We start from the raw sequence: 25235 nt of genomic DNA, 5'->3' as shown, positions 1-25235 counted from the left end.
TCTGTTGTCTGTCTGATAGGGTAGCCATTGGCCACAGGTGGCTCTTAAGCTCTAGAAGCCTGATGTGGCCAGTGGTTATCTGGTAGCCAATAAGATCAAGAATGTGTTAATGGCTTCCTATAAGAAATAAGCTGCTGAACTCTGGGGACCCTGAGCTTCCCCGAAACAGCTCCTCAGTCTGACGTGGGCAGTCCTGGTGGCCAAACAGCCACGTGACCCTGACTCCCCTGTTACTTGTAGAGCATTTTCACGAGCTTCACCTCACCTCCTCACTCCCCTCTCGGGGCCTTCATTTAGCGAGCACTTGCGCCGTCGTGGCCGGGCCCTGTGTCTGATACGCCACCACCGTGCTGGCCTCCGGGGTGTAGGAAGCACTCATTACCCACCAGGGAAGTCAGCGTGGAAGGCGGTGAGCGTGTCGGGCGAAGGGGCCGAGTCCTCCTGGGCCCTCCCTCTTCATCAGCATTGCAGGGATGGGCGTGGTGAGTCCAGCCACGTCAGCGGAGGGAGACGGGGCGGGCTTGGCAAGCAGAGCTGGACACAAGGAGCAGACTGGCCAGGAGGGCTGATGCTCTCTCCTTTTGTGGTCCCCAGCCAAGAAGTTGAGGAAGTAAAACTGGAAAATGTTAATATAAAAAAATTTAAAGAAAAAGTCTCTCTCTCAGAATTTTTTACAGAGGGGTGACAAGTATCTTGGGCTCAAGAAGGAAAGCTAAAGCCATGTGGATAGGGGAGAAAATGGATTCTAGAGTCAGTATTTCTTCATAAACACCAAGCCCTTTGCTTTGTCAAGGCCTCATCAATGCAAACAGAAAACGGGGCCGAGCTGCGCACAGAAGCCGGAGCGGGGGGCTGAAAGGGGAGGCCCCAGCAGGTCAGGAACGCGGGCACTTTTCGGGCACAGCTCTCGAGGAGGCGAGATGGCAGCTCTCCGGTGTCCCTGGAGCCCCTCCCTTCCGCAGCCTCCAGCCCGCAAAACCAGAGGCCGCTGACAGCCCCCCACACCGGGGCTCCCTGGAGACCTGCATCCACTGTCTCTCGGAAGATACTTCATGGGAGGGGTGACGCTCGTCTGCTGTGAATCCTTACAGGGGGTCTTGTATGCTTCTGTTTTTCAGGGATGATAATGGTGATTGTGTTGCTGCTTGTGGCTATTGTGGTCGTTGCAGTCTGGCCTACTGACTAGTGGCCGTCAAGGGACCACCAGCCGGGACCCCTGCCAGTGATGGAGTCAAGCTCAGCATTCTCTTGGTGCCTGCAAGGCACTCTCAATAAATTCCCCCAAAGCTCTGAACTGCTGACGTGCGTTGCTTCAGCAAAGGCAGATCGTGTGGCAGCTCCAGAGGGCTGCCGGGGTATTGGGCAGTGTGGCCCTTTTGGGTTCTGCCTTGGTCATTGGGCTGCTAGCCCAAGGTCCCTTGGTGGTCACTGCCCTGTGGCTGCTGATGGATTCCAGCCATCCCACAGCGTGCTGGGCACCCTGGGGGGACGAGGCCGAATTCCTAGGCAGCTTGTGACTTCAAGTATCTAGTCTGCTCGGGGAAGTCACATGCCCATGTGGGAGACCAGTGAACAGCCAAGGCCACGTGTGTCCAAGAGGGAGGAAGGAGTGACACGAAGGAGAGACATGCAGACACGTGTCTCTGGGCAACTGCCGCCCGCCCCACTGCCCAAGTCCCCCCCCAAGGCTCGCCACTCCTACTGGTGAAATAGCTCAGGACTCTAGTTTAGGAACTACCTTCAGACCTAGAAGCATGTTCTTGTTTCCTCCCTCGGTGTAGCAAACCCGTCTTCCCAGGCTGAGACTTCCCTATAAGCAGCCGGAATCAAGTCTGATGAATCTGATCAGGCAGGAAGGTACCGTGTAGGGTTCAGAGGAAGGTGTGATTGATTATGCAGGCAGGAGAACATGTACCTTTATTTGGCTCCTAAACTGGCCCTGACAACCTTGTGTGTGTGTGTGTGAGTGTGCACATGCATGATGGCAAGGGCAGACGCGTGGGCTAGGCCTGCGAAGGGTGCCAGGCCCGCAGGAGCGGCGGTGGGTCCGGGTTGGAAGGGGCACAGGGCCAAGCTTCGTGCCCTCCCTCCTGGCCAAGCGGAAGACGGGCTGGGCCAGCGGGCCTTGCTTTGCCCTCCGTGGCTCCAGGGGAAAGAATTGGTGTTGGTGATGAAAACCTAGGGCAGTTTCCAAGCCCAAGATTTCCCTGGAAGAGGAGAGATCGGGCAGCTGGGAGGGGAGTCCTGGGGGGTCTCCTGTGGATTTCCTAGAGACTGTGGGTGGCTGCTCTCCAGAAGGCGTGACCTGACCCATCTCACCGCACCCCCCTCCCCGGGGAGCCGAGATAGACACCAGGAGGACCGCGCTGCAGCCTGGCGACCCGGAGACTCCAGCGCACAGGGAAGACCTGGCTCCAGACCCCAGGCCTCCGTCGGGGGAGTCAGGGCTCTGTGCTCGGTCAGTTGTAAGTCGCCGCAAAGGCTGGGTGACCCTATTCCCAGCAGCTCCCCCCTAGAGGGGCGAGGTCACTACCAGGCCACCTGGGCAGCCCCGCTGCCACCTGATGTGTGTGTGGCGGTGACACACGGCGCTCTTCTGGGAGGTGGTCTAGCCCTGGACTCCGCTCCGGCTCAGCCGGGACGGCGCTGCAGTCACAGTCACCCAAATCCGAACAACCTCGCTCCATCCCCAGCGTCGGTGCCTCCCTCCTGCTGCCAGTCCACACAAGTCGGCTGGGGGCCCAGACCCGGGCCGCTGGGACAGCCACGCGGGCTGTGGCAGGAGAAAGGGGCCTCTGGGAACGCTCTGCCCAGAAGGGAAGTCGTCGCCTCTGCTTGCAGCTCCCTGGCCGGACTCACCTGCCCTGCTCAGCGAGAGGACCAGGAGGCACCCAGAAGGTAGAGAGCCTGAACTAGGCAGTGACAGCCCCGGTGACAGCCACGCCCCTCGCCAGCTGTGTGAGTGCCAGCCAGATACCCTTCCCGTGCCTCCGTTTCCTCCTCTAGAAAATGGAGAGAATGCAGCCTCCTGCCTCCGGGGGTGACTGCGAGGGTCGGGTGAGCCAGCATGTGGCAGCACGGAGCACCCCGAGGGCCTCAGCTCACAGCGGGTTCTCCCTCTACCCCAAGCCTACAGCCGCCCCCCACCGGCCCAGGTGGCCTCCACATCCAGGGCTCGAGGATCCTACCCCCTGCTTCCGACCCGGTGCCCACTGACCTCCAGGGCTGCCAGCACGTGCAGAGCAGGCGAGGCCCTGGGAGCCGTGTTCAGACTGGCGGTGGCCCAGGGACGAGGGCGGGAGCGGGGCAGCCATGAGCATGAGACACGCTGTCGGGGGTCAGGTCGGGGAAGCACAGGAGAGAACACGGAGGCAGGCTTGTGTCGGGAACCAAGACGGTGTGCTCCCGAAGGGGCTGGGCCGGGCGGATGGGGGGGCCAGGCGCCTCTGCGCACTAAGGTGCCCTGGGAGGCACTTTCCGCGGCGGCAGGGCGGTTGCTAACGGAGCCCCCAGTGGAAGATCAGGCATCCGCAGAGCACAACGTTCAGTCTTGTGCCAAACCCCGAATCTGTATAAACAGCGTCTCCTTGGAGCCCCTCACTTTGGGGCTCACGGGAGGGGGCACTGGAGGTCTGTTTGACTTTCTCACCTCCCCTTGACTTGCTCAGCATGGAGCCCCGGCAACTCGTGGGGGGTCTTTGAACCAGAGCCACGGCGGCCTGGCTCGGCCACACGGAAAGGCCTTTCCGAGCCAAACACTCAGCCGATGTCCACACACAGCGGCTTCTGTTCTTTTGACTCAGTGGGCTCTAAGCATGGCCCAGCCCTACCTAGCCGGGTGACCTGGACCAGTGACTTCACTTCTCTGGACCCGCAGGCAGGGGAGGGGGTAAGAAGCTGGTCGGGTGAGACCGTGTGGACCTGCCGTCCAGGCCTGGGGTGGTGCCGGGCAGGGAGGCTCTCTCTTTTGGGAGATACCCACCCCACTCTGAACTGAGGGGCAGCCCAAAATTGGCAAGGCATCCCGAGCGGCTGGGATGGGCCACTCGGGAACTATTGTTGCATCAGGAGCCACCCTGGGGTCATGTGGCATTTTCCAGCTGGATTTGGCCAGGCCTGGTTTCCCCCTTCAATGGCGTCAGGCCCAAGGTCCCAGGCGGCCGGCAGGGCTCTGGATCGGTGGTGTGAGCAGTTAGTGGTACCCCAAGCGTAGGGAAGAGAGGCACGACCCGTCACCTTGGGTGACTTTTTGATGAAAGTAAACTTTATTAAAATAACATCATAAGTACTGTTTAACTGAACTGATGATTAATTATAAGCATTTAAAGTCTGGATACTATATAAAGAAATCCAGATACCTGGTTACGACGGGTACTTTTGTTCCACTGAAACGTCATTATAATTAATAACTGTAACCAAACCTTAGTTTTCATTAGCCCCAGGACACTCCGCTGTGCTCCCGGCAGAGCCCTGGACCCTCCTCGCACGGGGCTGCTGCAGGATTCCCGACCGTCCCTCTGCTCCGAGGACTGTCAGGTTCTCTCCTGATCAGTGCTCTGAGAACCACCAGCCAGCCTGTAGCCGGTACTCCTGCCTCTCCAGTTCCGGGCAAAAGAACCGAGAGTTCTTTGTGTAGATTAGTGAAAGATCATCTTCTATCTAGTTGGGTTTTCTAGCCTAGCCCTGCTGAAGGTAAGTGTGGTTTTCCCCCCTTTATTTTGAAAAGTGGGCCAAGACTCATCTTTCCTCTAATTGCTTCTCACGGCTTCAGAGTTCTCCCACCTCTGTGCCAGTAACAGAAAGCATTGCTTCTTTCCAGAAGTAACTTGCTGTCCTGTTGAGTCTCCAGTCTGATACAGTACTTGGATGGATTAACTCATTGCTTTATTTCTCATACTGGCTCTGTCCATCCTTTTTTTTTTCGTTTTTAAAATTATTTTTATTGTGGGGTGCATTGGGTCTTCATTGCTGTGCACGGGCTTTCTCTAGTTGCAGCGAGCGGGGGCTACTCTTCTTTGCCGCTCACAGGCTCAGTTGCTCCGTGGCATGTGGGATCTTCCTGGACCAGGGCTCGAAACCTTGTCACCTGCGCCGGCAGGGAAGTCCCTGTCTGTCCTTCCACGCCTAGTTTTTCTTGGCATATTTCTTACACGTCTTTATTTAGTCTCAAAAGAGTATAGACAGAGCTATCTGTTCAACAGAATCGGAAACCTAGGTGCGTCTCTGCCATGAGCCAGCAGCCCCCATCCCCAGGCGCTGTCTCGGGCCAGAGGGGAGGGATTTACAAATGCGGGAGCCTCCCCAAGAGCCAGCCCAACGCCGGGGGACTCTCCTCCAGCGAGGTCTGGATTTTTGACTGGACTCTGCTGGCCCCCGAGTCCCCGATGGGAATCTCTTGGTTTCCTCATACCTCGGCATTCCGGTCTCTAAAGTGGACTTTTCCAACCACCTTGGGTCAGGACTTGGCAGCAAGCTGGCTGATTTCCTGCACTGGGTTTGGCAGATGTCTTAAATCCTGCAAAGAGTCCAGCTGGGTCTCAACTGGCTTTGAGGGGAGCCCGAGGCTGCAGAAAAGGCTCGCTTTCGCCTCGGCCTGTCCAGCCACCTGAGGCCTGTAACCTGTCCCTGCCCACCCAGTGTCTGGCGCTGCCGCCCCTGGGTCTACCCACCCGGGCTTTGACCCCTGGTTCTGAGAGCACACCTCCCGTTCCTAGAGCCGGACCCCCTGAGGAGGCTGGGCTAGCCCTGTTTCCTTCCTGCGCCGCAGCGAACAGCGTCTCAGCCTGCTCTCCACGCAGTGGGGACAGGCTTTCCGTGCCTTCCAGGGGCGGGTTGAATCTGCGTGGCTGAGACTTGTCTTCGAAACAGCTGGGTGCAGAAATTATAGCTTCCTGGTGACGATTGGCTCCACTTTGCATGGTAACGCAACATGTTCCTAATGACTGAATTGTTTATTTAATAGAGAAATCACAACCATTTGGAAGTTTAAATATAGCCTCCAGAAAGCCAGCGAGCTCAGCTCCTGGTGGCTGCGTGGCGCTGGCCCCATCCCTGCGCCGAATGAAGCCTCAGCGATGGCTTGAGAAAAGTCTTGAACGTCACTAACCCTGGTGTCTTTGCTGGTGAGTCTCCCCTTAGTTGTGAATAGAAGAAACTGGTTACGTGCAAGGCAAAAACTCTACTTGTAGGTTCTGAGTCAGATGGGGAGGTTCAGAGGTGCACTCTGCCCCACCCCTGGAGTCCCCCTGACCCGGAGCCCAGGGAGTGGCCAGGATGGGCCCCAAGGATGGTCTCTCGGGGACTAAAATAGACACTGTCCAAATCGCATTTGGAGCCAGCCTGCCCCTAGGACCTTCCAAGCAAAGCTGTCCTTTTCCTGTTTTTTTTTTAAAATGGGTTGTTAGGGCACCGTCTCAGGCTTTGTGAAAAACCCAGGGCTCTGTTGTGCTGGGGAGTTTTTAAGACCAGAAGCCATATTCCTTAAATGGCCTGAGGACTCACCATCCTCTCTCCCCACAGGCCGACCACCCGTAGCTCAGGCCACCAATAAAGACTGGGAGACGGAGAACAGTGTACAAGAGTTTATTTAATTGATATCTGAATTTAGTTCTATCATGTGGGGCCCATGTTACAAGTTCCATCTGGGTCCGTTACAACTCTAACCAAAAAAAAAAAAAAGAAAAAAAAAGAAACTTAAAAAATCCACAACTTTTTCCATGTCATTAAATATATTCATATATAATAACCATAATATATTAGTATGCATTGGAGAGGAACACTGACCCAAACAATATGTCATGGTCACAACTAAACATTTACAATTCTGAGTGAACAGAACTCCGAACGTAGGAGGCAGTCGCGGGGAGGACGGGAGGTGCCCTGGCTTGGTTCTGGCAGGGGCAAGGCCCCACGAGCACACATTTCGATACCCCTAGGGTATGGCATGGCTGTGGCCATGAACCGTGGCCCAGTAACCCCATCCATGGGTCTGGTTTGTCCACTCTCCAGTCTTCCTTTGAGCATTGAAACCCTAACATTTTTCAGTTTCTTAAAGGGACCATCTCCCGATCCCTCAGGGTCTCCTTGATTTCAGTCTCATTCCAACCTGGGGCGACCCCGAGACAGTCTGTGCCCATTTCCTGCAGCTACTGTGGAGGCAGAGTGCCAGGCGGGCGCGAGGGGCCACCTGGGGCAGCTCCCGGCCTCCCACTTGCCAGGACCTGAGGACGCTGCCTCCTGCCCTGCTTGCTCAGGACAGAAGCCACAGCCTGCAGGTGAGTCCAGGGGCAGGCCCCCATCCGCCCCCCTTCCCTCTGCCCCAGTCTTCAGCATTACTGTGTGTCAGAAACGCAGGGACCCTGCTGTCAGGGGCTGCAGACCACCCAGCAGGTAAGAAAGTGGGCAGCTTGGATTTTTTTTTTTTCCTAAAAAGACTATTCTGGTATGTTTTTCTTCAAACACCTACAATATCACAACTCTGGTTAATACACTTTTCAAAATCTAGTTCCATTTTATATCCTTTCCTAACTGTACAAGCCAGAGCACCTCAATTCCTATTTTCATCTCTCCCCAGGGAGGGGGGGTGCGAGGGGAGGAAGAGGGCTGCTTTCCCAAGGATGGGTCCTCACCCCCAATTGGTGCTGGATTCAGAGGACCGGTGGGCTGGCTTCTGGCTGGATCCGTGAGGTGGGGAAGGCAGCCTGCGAGGACTGATACCCCAACAGCGTCCTCACCCCATGCTGGCTGATCTGGTCACCCTGGCATTCCCTAGAGGCCAAGCTACTTTGCTCTCGGGGTGCCGAGCAGGAGGGCGAGGCTGGGTGAATTTAAAGCAAGATGCAGTGCTCCTTGGCAGGCTGCTGGCTCCAGAGCCAGAGGGGCCTCAGAGACGACCAGTGCAGGCCCCTGGTGATGGGGGGCTGAGACTCAGGCCCACTCGGCTGGCAGGTGGTGAGGCTGCTGTGGCCCTTCTGGGCAGAGAAGCCAGGCCAGTATGAATAGACTCCGGACAACTGGGCAGGGCCTCTCCAGGCCTGTGGGCCAACTAAGTGCACTCGGACCACACTGGACGGTGTTGGAGGGCCAACTGCGTGGAGAAGTCCGTACGCTCCCAGCCTTGGGCTTGGATTCAGGCAAGGCAGATACCCCTTCCCAGGGCAGTTCTGTCTTCCCCCTGCCCCTGGGGGCATCTCTGGAATCCCTCCAACCACCCCCAGGCAGCCTTTCTCCCTCCACCTTAGGATCAGCCACGGCCTGCCTGCCCACCATCTGGGGCTTCCAGGGGCTGCCCCGAGGTCAGTTTACACCAGGCCTCACCCACAGCCCTGGCTGCCACCTCTGAAGACATGACTGTGCCCATCCCTGCCCCCACTTCCTGATCTCTATGCTCCAGGCCAGATGCCATCACCAGGGCCAGCATCTCAGGAGTGACTCGCCCAGAAGCACCCGCTGTGGCCTGCGAGGGAACCGCGGAGAGTCAGACAGCCCGGCTCTGCCACGTATCTGCACGGGGACACTGGGGGTGAGAACCCCTCTCTCAGGGCTGCCATGAAGATAACAGGAGATCCCAGGGCTAAAGTGCCTGGCGCAGGGCAGGTGCGCGGTAAACGGCAGTGGCGATGGGGGCCGAAGCAGGGAAGCCAGGACACGGGGCCCAAGGTTCATCCTTGGTGTGACCCTTCTGAGCGGCCAGGCCCCAGCAGGGAAGATGAAACCCATTTCCTGGCAGAGGAGCCGGGCCTCGACTGCAGCGTGCGGGTGGTGCAGCGGGGGCCGCCAAGCGACAGGCGCTGGCCCCGTGGGAGGCCATCTTCGGGGGCCTGGGAGGCGTCCACAGAGGGGGCCACCAGAAAGGGGTGGGTGAGGTGCTGCCAGGCGGTACCAGGACAGCCAGGTGGGCAGCCCCGGCGGGCAGCCCCAGCAGGCTTCCCCAGCTTAGCGGCCTCTGTCCCTGCTCTGGGGGAGCCAGGAGTGAGGGCCGCAGCAGGCACTGGCTACGGCTTCCTCGGGACCCAGCACCCTAGCAGTTCCTGCCCCTGCCAGCCCGCGGCTCAGGCGCGCTGGCACCTCTCCCCGCTCCGGCCAGCCCCCTCCCCCGCCGGGCGCAACGGCCTTACTCCAGGCCCTGCCCAGCTGTGGACACTGCTCGGGGCCTTGTGGGAGCTGAGGTCATCACACAAATAGCGTCACTGCCGTAAACCCTGCCCGTGCCCCTTCGCGGGAAAATGTCATGAAGGGGACGCTGCCAGCTTGCCAGAAAGGAGACTCTCTGGGAGGTTTCGCGTTCGCGATGCCGCCTCCGTCAGGCACCTCCGCGGGCTTCTCAGGGGTGGCCCTGGGCCCACCCGTCAGCTGGGCGGGGGCTTCCCAGCTGGGGGGACCGAGGCAGCGCGGTGGAGACCACAGGCCGCCCGGGGCAGGCTGCTGGGATAGGCTCCTGCCGCCCCCGACCCCCGCATGTCCCAAGCAGGGCTCCTGTGGGAATTCCCGAAGAAGGGTGTGGGTACAGGACGGGATTTTCTGTGTTGGGGGTAGCGGGAGGGGGGGGTTTGGCCAGGCGGTGGGCCTGGGGGTTCACAGTTCTCCTCGTGTGCCCTTCTCTACCCATCGCTGCGGCCCACCTGCGCCCGCCTGCCCCGGCCCCGGGGGGATCGCCTCTGCTCTGGAGGGAGCCCGTGAGGTAGCTAAATCTCGTCCTCAAGCCGCCGGGCGCGCGCGCGGGGGGGGGTAGGGCGGGGCCGGGGGTGGGGCCGCCGAGGGCCCGCGCCGGCCCCGCCCCCACCCTCCCCCAAGCTAGGAAAGCCCTCTCGGGCCAAGTCCACGCCGCCGCGGTGGCGGGTCCGCTCCCGCTCGCCGACCCCGGCGCCCAGCCCGCCCGGCGCGCCGCTGCCCCCCCGCGCTAGGCCTTCTTGCACTTGCCCTTCTTCTCGCGCTGCTGGAACTTGCGCAGCCGCCGCGCCCACGTGTCCCGCCACTGGATCACCAGGCTGCTCTTGTCCGCCACGATGCCGCTCTGGTCGGGCGAGTCCTCCGCGTTGCCCAGCAGTAGGTACTTCTTGAGGGGCTTGATTTTGGGGCACTTGCAGGCGATGTCCCGCGAGCGGATCCACAGGTTCTGGTCACCGCGGCGGATGCGGCTGGTGCCCTGCTTGTACACGGAGATGATGTTCACCGTAAACTTCCACCAGTCCCCTGCCTTGTCTGCCTTCAGGATGTGGATCTGGACGGCTGCAAGGAAGCACAGGCAGGAGGGTGGGCCACAGGTGCCGCCTGGACCCCGAGCTCCTGCAACCAGGAGGGCCAGGGATGGGGCGGCCTGTTTGATGGAGAAGGAAAAGAAGACCCGGAGCTGGGAAGTGACTGCATGGCGTACCCGACAGGGAAATGGGTATGTGGTGGCGAAGCTGATACTGGGGCCAAGGCCGCTGTTCCAGGAAGCCTTATGTCCTGTGTTGAAGGTGCCACCCATCACTGTCTTTGGGGACAAGCCCCTTTAGGGTCCGGGAAGGTGCTGTGGGTAGGTACTGACCACATCCCCAGAACTCTGGGCAGAATCCAGCTGCTGGGGCAGGTGCCCTCCATGAGCATAGCACTGGCCCCTCGGCACAGGCTCGGGGAAACCTCCTCCGATGGTACCCCCTGGGCACTTCCAAAGGCCCCGTCACTTAACATCAAGCCTCATGACACCCCTAGACATACAGCCTTGATCCAATCTCAGAAAACCAGAATGGAGTGTCAGTGCCCAGGTACAGTGCACGCTGAACAGCCCTTCAGGGTGGCTGCAGCTTCTCTTCCAGAGTCCAGGATCCTTGTACTGCCCGCCTCCCATCCCTGCCAGACTGCCTTATCTCCCTGGCCTCCTGACCCTCTCCCAGTCCTCAGGCCCTTCCCCTCCCTTTCAATTCTCTGCTACTCTTTCCCTGAGTAGAAGGGGTTCTCAAGCTGGAGCAGGCATCAGAATCCCCTGGAGGGCTTGTCAAACACATTGCTGGCCTCACCCCAATTTCCGATTCAATAGACGTGGACTGGGGCCCAGGACCGCACACCTCACACATTCCCAGATACTGCTGATCCAGGGAACACACTTTGAGAATCAATGCTCTAGTAAATGTTAACAGATGTTCTTTCTGCAGGATATTAAGAGATACTTCATAAAAGGAGGACATACTTTTTTGTTTTAAGGGGGGGGGATTTTGCTCAAATATGTGAAATACTGGCTTAAACAAAGGAAGTCGCCTTAGTGCAGGACTTTTCTGAGCCTTTAATCTACAAACTGTGTGCACACACGTGTGTGTTGGCTTCCCAAACAACTCTGACTGCAGGACCCTTTGGCTGGTGCATCTTAAGGCACCAGAGCCCCATGGAGCCTATCTGGGGAACTTCTGGTGGTGGTGGGGGCACACACCCATTCCAGGGGTAAGTGCAGAGGTCTCTGCTGTACTAACCCCTGTCCAAGGGAAACTTGGCCTCCTTCCCCACGGTCAGAACATGGTGGCTTCCCCTTGCCACCACGTCCTATATACCCCTGGACAGGCTGAAGATCGTGGACCGAACCCGCCTGAGAAAGGAGCTTGTCTCCCCAGATTACAGGTGAAGAGACCGAGACAAGGTGCGCTCCTGCCACGAGGACACGTCCCCAGGGATGCCAAGAGGTCATCACCTGCCAACTTCACTCTGGGTACTGAGCCCACCCACAGCTGGGCCTGGCCGGCCTCTCTCAAGGTCTCTGGGGGCCACTCTGCCACCTTCACTCCCCAGGCCCTCCCCGTTCCCCTCCTGTGCCCGCACTTAGCCCGGGGTGATTGGAAGGAGCAAGGACGGCTGGGCCCTCCATCGAATGCCATCTGACTCATCCTTCTGGGGCGAGGGAAGTGGCGGATTTTCCCATATTTTCATTTCAGCTGTTCCTGGGCATCCTCAACTTTGCACTCCAGTCTGAGGGCTCCAAAGAATGGCTGCCATGGCAACCGTTTCCATGTTTTTGTCACCAAGGGACTCAACACTCAGTGTGAACTCTGAGGTGGGGGTGGGGAGCCCTCCAGCCTGGAGAAGTGGCTGGGCTGTGTGTGTTTGCGCAGATAGAGGTCACCGTGGCAACTGCGTGCCCCTCAGCTAAGCAAATGGGGAGCCGCCCCCAGCATCCCTGAGAGCCCCGGTTTCCTCTCCTTGGGACTGAGCTGAATACAGAATGAGCCTCCTCCCCCATGATGCAGCTGTTTGCCTGTGCGGGACCTCAGACCCCCGGCCCAGCCACAGTGTCCCCCCAACCAGGGTGGGCTGGGGTGGCCGACAAGGATGCTGCAGAAAGCACCTCTGGCTCGGGCCCCGGGAGAACGTGGCTTTGATCATCTGTTGGTGTTAAGAGCTGAACTGTGTATCTCCCCCCGCCGGCAAAATTAATACATTGAAGTCCTAACCCCCAGTACCTCAGAATGTGGCAGTATTTGGAGATAACTTAATTACCTCTTAATGACTTTAAGAGGAAGTTATAAAGGGTGGGCCCTAATCCAATATGACTGGAGTCCTCATAAGAAGAGATTAGAACAGAGACACACACGGAGGGAGGACCGCGTGAAGACACAGCAAGAAGACGGCCGCCTACGAGCCCAGAAGAGAGGCCTCAGAGGAAACCAACCCTGACGACACCTTGATCCAGTACTTCCAAACTCCAAAACTGGGAGAAAATGAGTATCTGTTGTTGGAGCCCCTCAGTCTTATGGTACTTTGTTCTGGCAGCGTAAGCAAACTCGGGTCACTGGAATCAGAGACTCGGGATCTTGGGCCTCAGCTCAGGGCCAGGTGGGAAGGCAGAGCTGGTGAGGCCCCCCAGGGGCCCTTCTCACTCCCCAGCCCTGTAGGAACGTGACCCTTCCCCGTAGGACCCACCTTCCCTGCCTGGTCTGCATTTTCCCCCCACCTTCCCCCTGGCAGGGCATCCAGAGCAGCCGCCACCCTGCTTCCCCAGCCCAAAGGGGACCCACCTAATACTGAGGACGCAGCCCGGAGGGGGATCTGGCCCTGGACACCTTGCTGTCCTCAAGTATCCAGGGGCCGAAGCAGTGGACACAGGTCGATGGGGACGAAGCACTGGTCCTTGTCCTCCTTCCAGCACCCTGGCAGCCGGCTGGGACGGCACGGGGCCGGGGGCAGGGGCGGGTGGTGGTAGATTCATGTGATTATGCTGGAAAAAGTCCACATTTCCGCTGCCCTTGGCAACGCCTCTGCATATTACACAGCCCACCAAGTATGAGCTGCACACATAGTGCGCAGGCCAAGTCCCCGCAGTGCACACACGGCTGAAAATACTCAAAATACACATAGAAACTGTGACCTCAGGCAGACCTACTCGGCCCCCTCGGGGAGCATGCAGGGCTCGGCGGCCACCTCTGATGCCCTGCTGCCTGGGAGCCAGGAATGACCGGGGTCTCCTGGGGGCCTGTGGCACCGCCCAACCGGGGTTGGGGGGGGCACTTGGTGCGGCAGCGTGGGCCCCTGGTCCCCTAGGGTGTGCCCCTTACACCCCACGACGCTCACTACAGGCCAACGACCCTCAGTCCTAAGCCCCACATCCCGGCACCAATGTCCTAAGCTGGCCTCACAGGGAGGATCCCCCATCCCTCATTCAGAAACGAGGCAGATGAGACGACCCTCAGAAAGACGGACGGTGAGATCAGACCATATCAGACCGGGCGGTAAGAGGCGTGCCGAGACCCCCCCACCCCCTACACAAAGCCACCGGGGCCAGACTGAGGCGCAGTTGAGGGAGTGGCTGAGGCCGACCGGCCCGGAGGGGAGGCTGCCCACACCTCCTGGGGCCCCGCACTCGGGATCAACGTCCCCGTCTCAGGGTCCACACCCTACATGCCTGCCCGCCCTCCCTCTGAGCCCTGCTCACCCAAACAGTGAGGGCTCAGGATGGAGCGGGCGCCCACAGGAAAGCAAGGGTGCGCGCAGCCTCCGGAGAGCAAGGAGTCAGCCCCTGGATCCCAGGGGCCAGGCTGCACTTAGTCTCCTGGCCTTGGGGTCCCTGGGCTGCCAGTTTCTGCAGGAAAACCTTCCTGCAGCGGGCCCCGGGGCTCTGGCGAGGCTGCAGATGGCCCTGAGCAGCTAGCTGCCCCCCTCAGCAATTCCGGGGCTCACGGGAAGGCCTCCTGTGCCAGGAGCCCTCCTCGGCTACCAGGGCAGGGCCGTGAGGAGTGATGGCCCCTGCTCGCCCTCCAGCCAGCCTCCTGGCTACTAGGGGCATGCACCTCTCCAGCCCTAGGCAGAGGCCTGGCCCTCGAGGGCGAGCCGTGACTCCAAAGGGGAGGGGGGGCACTGAGGGCCAGCCCCCGGAGGCCAGGGCCAGCGAGAACAGCTGGTGCCAGCACCGGGCTGGTTCTGGCCACGGGGCAGGGGGCTGGGAGGCAGGCCGGAGGCCTCAGCCAGCCCGGGGGGTCCTCGGCCCCATTCGTGGCTCAGCCCGAGGCCCCATTGTGTCCTTCCATAGGCGCAGACCTCTCTGGCCATCCTTCCCAGGGTGCCTCAACCTCCACCGAGTCCCAGCGCTGGGAAAGTACCAGGCCGGCAAAGGCAAGCTGAGAAGTGGGGAGCTCCAGGGCCCATCGGGGCTTGGATTCCTCCAAAGGGGGCCACGCGGCCCCATGGCAGCCCCCTCCTCAGTCCAGAGCCCCTGTTCTTTCAAATCCTCCCTCCCTCCCCAGCTCCGGCCCAGGAGACCGAGAGTCTGTCAGCTCTGGGCCCTTCGAGGACCTGGCATTGCCACCACCTTGGACAGTCTGTGACAGGCAGCGGCACTGGGCTGACTGATGCCCACGCCCCGCTTGCACGTCTCGGGGATGTCCGCTGGGATCAGAGCTCCTGGCCAGCCAGGTTCTAGGACGGCTGCTAGGTCAGCGAGGAGTACACAGTTAGTGCACGTCCATCGGCCGGCGCAGCCCGAGATGGAATGGATGACCTGCTGGGCGGGGCCTGGGGCAGTGGCCGTGGCTCAGACCCCAGGGGGATGGGGGGGGATGGCGGTGGGGGGGGCCACCCGTCTCCTCTCCCCTCAAGCTTGGGACACCTCTGCACGGAGGCTTCCTGCCTCCTGGAGGTCTCCCAGATTTATGGGCTGCTCGGCATGGGTCCCCGGGGGCTTCCCAGCAGCTGCCCCTCCCAAGGAGGCTTGGGTGGTCAGCCGTACCTTCCTGTTGGGCCCATGCAGCCAGGGAAGGCTTGTCGCCCATCTGCCTCTGAGACGGCAGCCAGGACGAAGTGGGGGAGGACACTAGCCCCACAGAAACCATTAGAACCACGCGGCCCCATAAATCTCCCGGCATGGAAAGCGTGTCATGAGTTGCAGCTGCTTTCATAAAGTACAGCTCTGACCACATGTTTCCCAGCCCCCCGTGCAGGTCAGAAACGGCCGAGCAGGGCCAAGCCTTGTTCGCGGGGGTGCTAACCTGTGGCGGGGTCGGGGGGTGGCGGGGGTGGTGGTGGGGCACAGCAGCCCCGCCTGGTGGAGGGCTGGAGGCGTGCTGTGGTCAGACCCCCCCCCAGTCGGAGTCCTCAGGAGCCTCGGGGCTGCCCCGCCCACCAAGGCCCCACCTCAGACCTTGAGTAAAGTGCGGACACCCAGCTCGGGGCTGGTGAAGGCTCCCCCTTTCCCTCCTAAGCCAAAGAAGCAATGGTACGCCCCTCTCTCTGAGACCACCAGCAACACAGAGGCAGCCTCAGCTTCCCCTGCTGAGTCCCAGTGCTCGGGCTCTGTTCTGGGGAGGGGAGGGGGTGAGGTGCCTGGGACTGTCTGATGCCAGGGGCTCCCTGGAGGAGGGGCCCTCAGGAGAGCTGGGAATCAGAGAGCCGGGCCCCGGGGAGGCTATTGGCCCTCTGTCCTAGGAGATGGTCCTGGTCTGACCCTGCCAACACCCCCGGCCCCCAGGCGAGATGCGCTCAGGAGACTGGCCGCCTGGCTTTGCGAGAGGCTCAGGCAGGAGAGTGGAGCTGGGCCCTGCCCTGCCCCAGCGGGGTGCCCTCCTCTCGGAGGCTGGTCTCCCCTGCAATCAGCCCGAGGGAGAACGCCCCGGGTGCCCCCCTCCCAGCCAGAAGCAACCGAAACAGCCCAGGCAACTCCTGATCCGGTGCATGTGCCCACACCCATCATGGGCACGGCCCCAGTTGTCACGGTGCCACCCTGGAGGATGGCCGAGGCTCCCCGCCCTCCCCCGCGGGCCTCACACGCCTCAGGAGATGCCCCACCACCCACACCTGCCCCCCATGCTGCACGCGCGCACACACACAGCGACGGTGGGGCTGGGGAAGTCCCCCAGGTCGGTTCCCATCAGCAGTGGGGTTCGGCCTCTGGAGGAGGGCAGGCAAGAGAGTCAGCCTCCCCACCGTGGCCTCGGCCCAGACCCCGCGCCTCCAGGGCTCACATCCTGGCTGCAAGTTCATACCCACTCCTCAGTGGGGCCCCCGTGCACCGGTTCTGCCACAGCCGTTGGCAGCAAACCCTCTACACAGAGCAGCACCCCATCCCGCGCTGGGCTGGCACCCAGGACACCGTGCGTGGAGCCCTGTCCTGGAGGGCGGGCGTCCAGCAGCAACTTTGGTCGCCTTGCACCCTCTGAACACGGCACTCGCTCGGCTCCGAAGGGTCAAACCACCCTCAACAGGTGTAAGCTGTTTCCCCAAGAACACCCAGAGAAGGGGCCTCAGGCCCGGAAACGGAGGCCAAACCAGGATCCTAACCAGAGCCCTGCTGGTGGAGGCGCCCACTCCAGGGGTGACCCTTCGCGAGCCTCTGAAAAGTTGTTCTGACCTTAGGCCAGGCCCGCCTCCCCGCAGGTAACCCAGGCTGCTCAGAGGCTGTGGAACACTCGGGGCATCCCCACCTCCTGTCAGCCTGAGCCTCACACAAGCAGGTAAAGCGGCAGGTGTGGGAAGACCCCAGGAATAGCGACAGTCCTGGGGTCCTCGTGCCAAAGGCTCTAACCCCAGGGAAGTAGGGTGTCAAGACCCCCGAGATCCATCCCACTGGGGAAAGATGCCCATCCAAGCCCCATATGAGTGGGAGAAGTGCTCTGTGATCCTGGAGACAGGTGGCTGGTGAGCGGGGACAAGTGTTGCCCGTCTGTAGGGGAAGGCGGCCAGTGTCCCTGGGCACCTTGGACAGATCCCTGCCTTCCCCCACCCCCGACTCCAAGCCTTGGTGTCCCAGTCTGTGAGATGGGAGGAGACGCCTTCCATTAGACAGCCTTCCCTACCCACACCTCCTTTCTAAAAACAGGATGTTCAGAGGAGAGGATGCTCCAGGGAGGGGGACAGACGGGGCGCCAGCAGGTCCCTCTGGAGCTTGGCACCCTGCAGCTGCTGGGGCGGCAGAGGTTGGAGGCCCAGGCTCTGGGCTCCCGTCTGTGGGGATGGGGAGGGCTGCGGCCCGTCATCCCCTTCGCGCAGCAGGAGGCCCCGATCGGCGCAGCGCCTTGCGGGCTCAGGGGCCTTTGTCGAGCTGTCACTGGGGCCCACTGGCCCTCCCTGCCCAACCTGGTGGTCACCTGCATTCTGCGACCTCAGGCTGACTCACACCGACCCAGCTCCACATCTGGCCTCCATATGGGGCTGGCACTCTGAGGGGGGAGGTCACATCTGGCTGGGGAAATCGGAGGATCCCCATGGGGCCAGTGACCCCCCCGGGGAAGGGTCAGTGAGCCCCTGAAACACCATGCCACGTGCTGCCAGCTGGGCTGCGTCCTGCTTCCTGGAGCTGGGGACAGTGCTGGGGCAGGGGCGGGGGCAGCTGGCCTCTCCCAGCCATCACCACCAGCTGCCTCCCGGCCCCTGCTAACTGCCCTGAGGGGGACAGCCCCCAGGGTGCCCCTCTACCATCTGCCCACCCCCAGGCCCTGAAGTCACGGCCCGCTGCAGACACGGGAGCCAGGCCCCCAGGACGGGGTTGATAACCTGCCCCGTGTCCCGTACTTGAAGGGACTGATCCTGATCAGGAATAGCTATTGACCCCAAGGTCGAGAAAAGGAAGGGCACGGGGTGTCAAGAGGGGGAGAGGCTGTCATTTGCCTAGAGGCCCCACGTCCCTGTCGAGGCCTGAGTTGTGAGGCTCTCCGCATCACCCCCGCTCACCTCATCCTGGCCTGAGCAGCCAGACAACAGCCCACAAGGGCCGTGCCCACCACCTACACCAGCTCCACGGGAATCTGCGGTCACTCCACCACCAGCATCGTCTCCACTGCCGGCTCGGCCTCCCCAGCCTCCATCACAGACCCGCCCGTGACCTTCCTCCACCGCACGGGCCTGAGCCCACGGCTGAATGGCCACGCCCACCCCACCACTGTGCCCGATGTCTCCGCCCCACCATCTCGTCTCCGACAGCCCCACTTCCCCGACGCTCACCCCAACACCACGGTGACCACTTCTGCTCTTCCCCACGGAGATGTCTTTGCGGCTTCTCAGGAGCCAAGAGTCAAGGGTCCCGTGGGGGAACCAGTCCATGAGCCTTCGAAGGGGGGCTGCACCCACTCTGCTGCCCAAGGCTCAGCGCCCTGGCACGGGGGGCGGGCTGGGAGCACAAGGACCTCAGGCCTCGGAGGCCCCGGTCTGGGGCGTGTCCTTTACCTCGTTGAGTCTCAGCATCCCGTCGGCAGGAATAAAAAGCCCTCCCTCACAGGTGTTTCTGAGGATTCGCTAAAGGGTGAGAATGAAGGCTGTGAGGTGCCCATCTGGAGCCTGCAGGGCAGGGACAGACACCGGCCTGGCAAGGCCTCTTCTCTGGGGTTTCCACTGCCCCAGGAGGTACAGGGTTCTCGGGGGCGGGATCCGCTTATGTCCCCAGGCCCGCCTCTGCCGGGGCCCCCAGGAAAGCCCACGCGTGCACGCCTGTGCACACACACAACCCCACGAACCCAGCTCCTTCCCACAGATGCCAACAGAACTTCCGCTTCAAGCTGTATCCTCAGAAATCATCCTTGAGGGATCGCGGGAGGAATGCTCGAGACAAATCATCTTATGAAAAGCATTCTGATTTTCCATCTGGTGGTGCCAAAATGTCTTTCAACAAAAGGGGTGACTAATAAACATTTCTGGGAACGAATCCTTTTTCCAAGAACTGGCAAAAGTGAGATGATCTCACCTTTCAGAATGCGAGCTGCCTGTCTCCTCCCGCCTCCCCCCGCTGCCCCGCTTCTGCATCCCAGTGAGGAAGAAGAGACGGGTGGCAGCCCCCGTGTGCCAACGTGAGTGGGACTGGCTCTCGGTGGCCTCAGAGTGGCTCCGGCACGCAGACCTGAGCCCGGCTGCCGAGGCCCACAGCAGCGTCTCTCCCAGCCTCCCTGGCCTCCAGCCCTGCACCCAGCACCTCCACACTCCCTCTTCCCTAGCCGGCTCCTCCCTCTGTGCTCAGACACTTTGCTCCCTCTGCCTGGGAGCCCTGCTTTGCCCCGTGAGCACCGGCTACCTGTGCTCCCTCCTCCAGGAAGCCCTCCCTCCACACCCTCCCTGGAGGAGGGACCAGGCCCCACTCTCGTCCCACCCCAGGCTGGACCCTGGCCACACGTCTCCCTTCCATGCTGTCATTTGTGTGTGCATCTCCCCTCTGATTCCGGAAACTCCTGGAGGGCTGAGCCTGTGTCTCCTCCATCTCTGTAAGCCCAGCACCCGGGATGGGATGGGGCACACAGCAGGCTCCTAATGAGCGTCCGAGGAGGGACTGGCTGAGGTGGGGATGCCGCGTGAGGGGGCAGGACTTCCTGGGACGTGTGTGCGGTGCCCATGCAGAGTGGCCACGGGAGCCGAGGGGAGGTCACGCAAACACCAGGAGGTGAGTGGGGACCAGACGGTGCAGCCTCCCAAGGTGCACAGGGACCAGCGAAGAGGAAGCGGGGGAGGGAGGCTGAGGGGCAGGGGCAGGCCGGCCCCTCTTCCACACAGGCCAGGGGTTAGAAAGTCCACTCCCCACACCAGCCGAGGGGTGTCTCGGCCTGAAGTCATTGCCAGGCCTCGGCCAAGAGGTGCAACATCCCTACAGTAAGTGCCCCGGGGACAGCGTCACCTGCGTCCCGTTGCCTGACTCTGTACACACCAAGTTTCTGGAGCCCCGGGCTTCTGGGTAGATGCGCCGCAGAGCCGGCGACTCCAGGAGGAACACACGCGCTCTGCCTGCGTGGGCGCTGCCGAGCGGATGCAGTCTTCGTGGATATGCTCACACGTGCACGCTCATGCACGCACACACACATGCACACACCTATGCACGCTTGTTGGGAGCATTTATGCCGAGGAAGGGCCCCTCTAGGCTAGGTTTTCCTGGAAAGTCAGCAGGAAATGCTAACACGCTAGGAAATAATAAACACCGTCCTCCATGTGCAACTACCCCGCCCCAAGCCTTCCCACAAGCGCTTCCTCAGCATCTGCAAGGTGAGCCGGATTCCCCTAGAGGGCAACAGAGGACTGAGGTGGGCCCAGGAGAGGGGGGCTGTCAAGGACAGCACCACCACGGACCCCTGCCCCTTGGAGATGGCCCGGTGAGGCCACCATCCTTGCCACGTCTAGAAGGACGTCGTGTCCCCTTGATCTCACCACCACGGGACAGATCAGGAAACAGGCCCAGCCTGGTCCAAAGTCACACAGCAAGTGTGGAATCTGCCCCCGGATTCTGGGGCCAGTGCCCCATTCCCTACAGATGGGACTGGAACAGCTACCCTTCCCTGTCCCGGGGTCTCCCCAGAGCAGAGAGACACGGCGGCTCGGCCCTGAGGCCTCCCCCCACCTACTGGGCCCTGTCTCACCGGGAACACGGGCAGGACCCAGACCCCAAGCCAGCCTGGGTGATTCTTTGCCCACCGCTCCCCACGGCCTCCTGCCCACTGGCCACCGCCCAGCTCAGCGGAGACCCAGACCCAGGTCCTCCAGCTGTACAACATCAAGACTCCCGAGCTGGCCTCAGAGGAGGAAAGGGGCCTGGGGCCTGCTCTTCACTACCCACCCCCACCAGGTTCTAATTAGCAGCTTCTAGAACGTCCAAGTGCCCTGGCTGTAAAGTGAAGGAAATGTGTTTCCTAATTGGCTCCCTGCCGGGGTGTCAGTCCGAGAGCAGGGATTATGCGGCCCCTGTAGCCTCCCTCCCCGGCCTTCCTGGGCCGTCCTCCTGGTCACCTGCCCCAGGTCTGCTCGGGCGTGGAAGGGACACCTCCACTCACACCTCATCCAGGGGCTCAGGGGCTCAGGGGCCCAGCAGGATGTGAGGAAGATTCTCCACAAGGTCCGCAGACCCCGGTGGGAGACCTGGCCTCCGGCCTCAGAGCAAGGCCTGTGGCTGCTGCCGGGCTGAGCCCCAGATGCCCCCGTGGGCCCCTGCCCAGCCCCTGTGGGTGCCAGTCACTCCTCCCTCCACAAGCCTCTCCCTGCCTGCCCCCACCCTGCTGGGGTCTGCCAAGCCCTGCCCGGAAGGCCCTGTGATCCCCTTCCTGGCATCTCTGTGTCCTGTCTCCTGCCTGAACATGCAGGCCTGGTTGCTGAGCTGGGGTGGGCTGCTCCCCAACTCCGAGGCAACCCCAAGAGTATCACGGACGGTGCTAGGGACCAGAACGCCCCTCCGAGAGTCTTTGGGGGATGGGCAGGGGCAGTGCCAGTCCTGGCCTCGGGGCAGTGGGCCGGGGGTCAGTGATGAGGACACTAAAGCTGATGGCACAACAGCTCCGGACGCCGTCAGCGCTCTACGGGGGCACCCCGCTTCTCTCCTGCATCTGCTCTCCTCAAATCTCGCCCCGCAGCAGAAACGTGACGCAGTGCAGGGCCAGGAGCTGGGGGGGACACATGGGGCCCTGGGGATAAACGTGATGGCGGAGAGGCAGCCAGGGAGGCTGGGCCTCTGCTGGGCAAGTCACCTCAGCCAGCTGGACCAGGGGCCCTACCTAGGACACCAGCTTCCCTCGGATAATCCAGGAGAAAGTCAGGAAGGGAGGACGGAGTCAGGCAGCAGAGGACAAGGGGGAGCCAGAGGCCGAGCCCCCTGCACCACCGCCCTCGTTCCCTGGGGGGCCCACAGCGGGAGCAGGGCTCAGGGGGGCCCCTCTGGAACTATAACAAGAGGGGGCCAGGCCCCCTCCTGCAGAAAGAGGGACCTGCCTGCTGCTGGGGGCCAGTACCCCCAGGAGACAGGAGAGCTCAGAGGGGGCCAAAGTGTCCCCCACAACATCAGGGGTAGGGGAGGCAGAATTCAACGGAGGAAAAGAAGTCAGAGAGAACAAAATGAGTCCCACGGAACCAGGGGGCAAACGGATCCATTTGGGTAACTGTAAACAAAAGTCCTATCTTCCCTTTCTGGGGGTAGGGGGAGCTGCAGTCAACACCTCACACAAAGTCTGCGCGGCGCCCCTCCTCCCAGGCCCCTTCCGCAGCGTCTGCAGAGAGGATGCTTCAAGACCGAATTCAAACCACCCTCCCCCCAGGCGGCCCACCTGTTCCTTCCCACCCCACCCCCACCCCCCTCTGGGTGGGGAGGAAGCAGCGGTGGCAGAGTGACAGGCCCAGGGCTCTGCTCCATAACCCTGGCTCTCTGGGCCTGGACAGCCTCGATGGGCCCCCAGCCCTAAGCCTGGGACACCGCACGACCCTTAGGCCCTCCCACCCGAGTCCCACCTCCCGTCCCCGGCAGACGCTGAGGGTGCCGGGCCAGCAGCGTGGACCACACAAGCCTCATCCAACGCCACCTGGGGCCTCTGGGGGCCGCTGTCACCCTGGGTCAGAGACAACGCTCCCTTTACCTTGACACCACCTCAACGTCTGTTTTCAAAATCAAGGGTGGTTTTCCCGTGAAAGTCAGAAGTTTCTGCACTGCCTTGGGATGCAAGCACTTAAAAGAGGCTTTTTAGGAATTCACTGTGGACCCAGAGGGCTCCGGGACAGGATGCCCACGGCGTGGCCGCTTCGGAATTGACACGCCAAACCCACCAGCCGCTCCGACCTCATCCAGAGGGGAGTGCAGCTGGATCGTGGTGTCTGGCCAGCCCAGGCCTCCGGCCGGGTCGGACACCCTCGGGGCCCAGAAGCCACAAAGCCAGCTCCTCACTGTGCGGGGCAGGGCTGGCGAGGGCGGATTTGGAGAAGGGGTGCAGGGGTCCCCACCGCCAGTGCCAGGGTGGATGGCGCACGGGGAGACTGGGGGACAGACTGGACACCCTCTTCCCAGGAAGGGAGCCTGAGGCCTTCAGTGACAGGGAATCTCTGCAGCCCCCCAGCTCCCGGCTGGAAAAGGCCCTCAGGGATCCCGAGGCTGTGTTCAAACTTCAGAATTACCAGCGAGCCGTTTTAAATGCAGATTCTCGACCCAGCTCCACCTTGTGGAGTCAACCCTTGGAAGGAGCTGGCTTCTGGAATCGGCATTTTAAACACACCATGGAAGCTCCCTCCCTTTCTCCAATGCCCGGAGGACCTCTCTTTGAGCTACAGAGCCTTAGGCTGAATGCCCATAAGTACGGATGAGGGCACTGAAGACCAGAGAGGTAACGTGACTGGTCTGCAGCCACACGGCCCCTCAGGGGTAAGAGTGAAGCCTGGGAATCCCAGACCTGTCAGGCCCCACTGGCCGGTATGCCTCCCTGCAGGGCCAGGGGGAGAACCCTGCCCACACGCCTATGACCCCTCACACCACCTGCCGCCAAGGGGAAGAGCTGGGAGATTCCTGGGCATGGGACCCATCCCACTCGGCTCCCGTCCGGTCTCTGTGAGCAACACCCACGCAGGGCCACCTGCACCCCAACCCCAGCCCCTCGCTGGTCACGTGGTGCCCTCCCCTCCCCCTCCCCAGACAAGGGGCTCTCACTCACCGTAGTCCTTCTTGCAGTATTTTTTCATGTTAATCTTCAGCTTCCCTTTGGAGGCCTTGCAGTAGGAATCACAGTCTGCAGGGGAGGGCAGAGCACAGACAAAACCTAATTAGGCGGGCGAAGAATAGGCTGCCAGGCCGGGTGGGAGGCCACCTCCCTAAATACCCAGAAGCCTGTGATACCCAAGGGGCCAGGCCGCGCGGGCGGCCATTCAGGGCATCCTGGCCTTCTCGAGAGGCGCTGGGACAAAGGGCCCCCGCCTGACCACCCCCGCCGGCCCCCCAGCCTCCGTGAGGGACTCTGGGGGGCTCCCGTATTGTGCCACCCAGGGCTTTGGAGCGCCACACAAATTCCCCCTGTTTTTAAGATGCACCCGGAGCCTGATGAAAGCCAATAGAGGCCTCATTGTCACCCCGCACCCCGGGCCTGTGTCAGGCGCTGGCTTCCGTGGCGAGCAGCCTCTGGTTGGGGTCAGGCCCCAACAAAAGAGGTCACAGAGGAAATTAGCAGCCCATGAAGCATTAGAAAACCCCTTTGGTGTCCACTCTACTGGAGTGTGCAAATAAAATGCCCCACGAAGAAGAGTTCAGTTCTAATGGGCCCTGCTGCTGAGAGGCAGGGCTGCCGGCCCGCGTCCGCCGGGTATCAGTTCCGGGACGTCCCAGCGTGAGCCGCGCAGGATGTGTGACGCCCTGGGACCTGCCTCCCCTGGGGGTGGCCTCTGTCGGCCCAGCAGATGCAAACCTCCAACGCAGGTCCCCCCGGGCCCCCTCCCTGCCAGCTCTTCCTTCTCTTCAGATAAGGTGATGCAATTCCTTTGCCAGATCTGTGTTCACACATCAGCTTTTGGCGTGATGGCCAGCCCACGACAGAGGCCCAATAAATCACTCCAGCCAGCCCTGCACCACCACTCAACATGCTGGCTCACTGAATTCTCACAACCGTTCTTTGATCTGCGAGCATTATTCCCATTCTACAGACTAGGAAACGGAGGCCGCCTGCCCAGTGCATCCCAGACAGCTAGCAAGTGGCGAGGCTGGGCCTTGCACTCGAGTCTGAGATGCCAAGATCACTGTACTCGTGGTTATGCTACGCTGAGTTTCAGTAAACACAGATGGGTTCTCCCTCGATAAGAATGAGGCGTTCAGCTCAGAGCTGGGGATGCACAACGCCTGGCATTCCAGCAACTCCCAGACACGGAGCGCCAGCCAGGCCAGCCCCGGGGCTGCAGAGGGCCCAGCCTGTTCTAGGAGTAGTGACGGTGCAAACAGGCTGGGTGTGTGTCCTGGCAAGGGGACTAGAAAGGGGGAGGGAAACACACACACACACACACACACACGCACACACACACAGGTGACCGCTCCAGGAGCAGGTGTCAGCCCCTCATCCTGCAAAGGGGAAAACCAAGGCCAGGGTGGG

At 61.3% G+C, this 25235-nt stretch overlaps 2 protein-coding genes across 5 annotated transcripts in view; one reads left to right on the top strand and one right to left on the bottom strand.

Moving 5' to 3' along the window:
- Positions 1-1294, top strand: part of STX8 (syntaxin 8) — a 250742-nt gene extending 249448 nt beyond the window's left edge. For all 3 annotated transcript variants that reach the window (XM_081219278.1, XM_081219280.1, XM_081219279.1), the window contains one exon: positions 1119-1294. In XM_081219278.1, coding sequence (XP_081075404.1) covers positions 1119-1186 — 68 coding nt within the window. In that variant the 3' untranslated portion in view covers positions 1187-1294. The remainder of the gene's footprint in view (positions 1-1118) is intronic.
- A 5290-nt stretch (positions 1295-6584) lies between these two features.
- Positions 6585-25235, bottom strand: part of NTN1 (netrin 1) — a 194336-nt gene continuing 175685 nt past the window's right edge. For both annotated transcript variants that reach the window (XM_081219268.1, XM_081219267.1), the window contains exons 6-7: positions 23817-23891; positions 6585-10227 (exon numbers count right to left, since the gene is read on the bottom strand). In XM_081219268.1, coding sequence (XP_081075394.1) covers positions 9899-10227; positions 23817-23891 — 404 coding nt within the window. In that variant the 3' untranslated portion in view covers positions 6585-9898. The remainder of the gene's footprint in view (positions 10228-23816; positions 23892-25235) is intronic.

The sequence above is a fragment of the Mesoplodon bidens genome (assembly GCF_964165515.1).
Source record: "Mesoplodon bidens genome assembly, chromosome: 19".
NCBI lineage: Eukaryota > Metazoa > Chordata > Mammalia > Artiodactyla > Ziphiidae > Mesoplodon > Mesoplodon bidens.
Note: the sequence above shows the minus strand (reverse complement) of the source record. Positions and strands in the feature narration are given on the sequence as shown.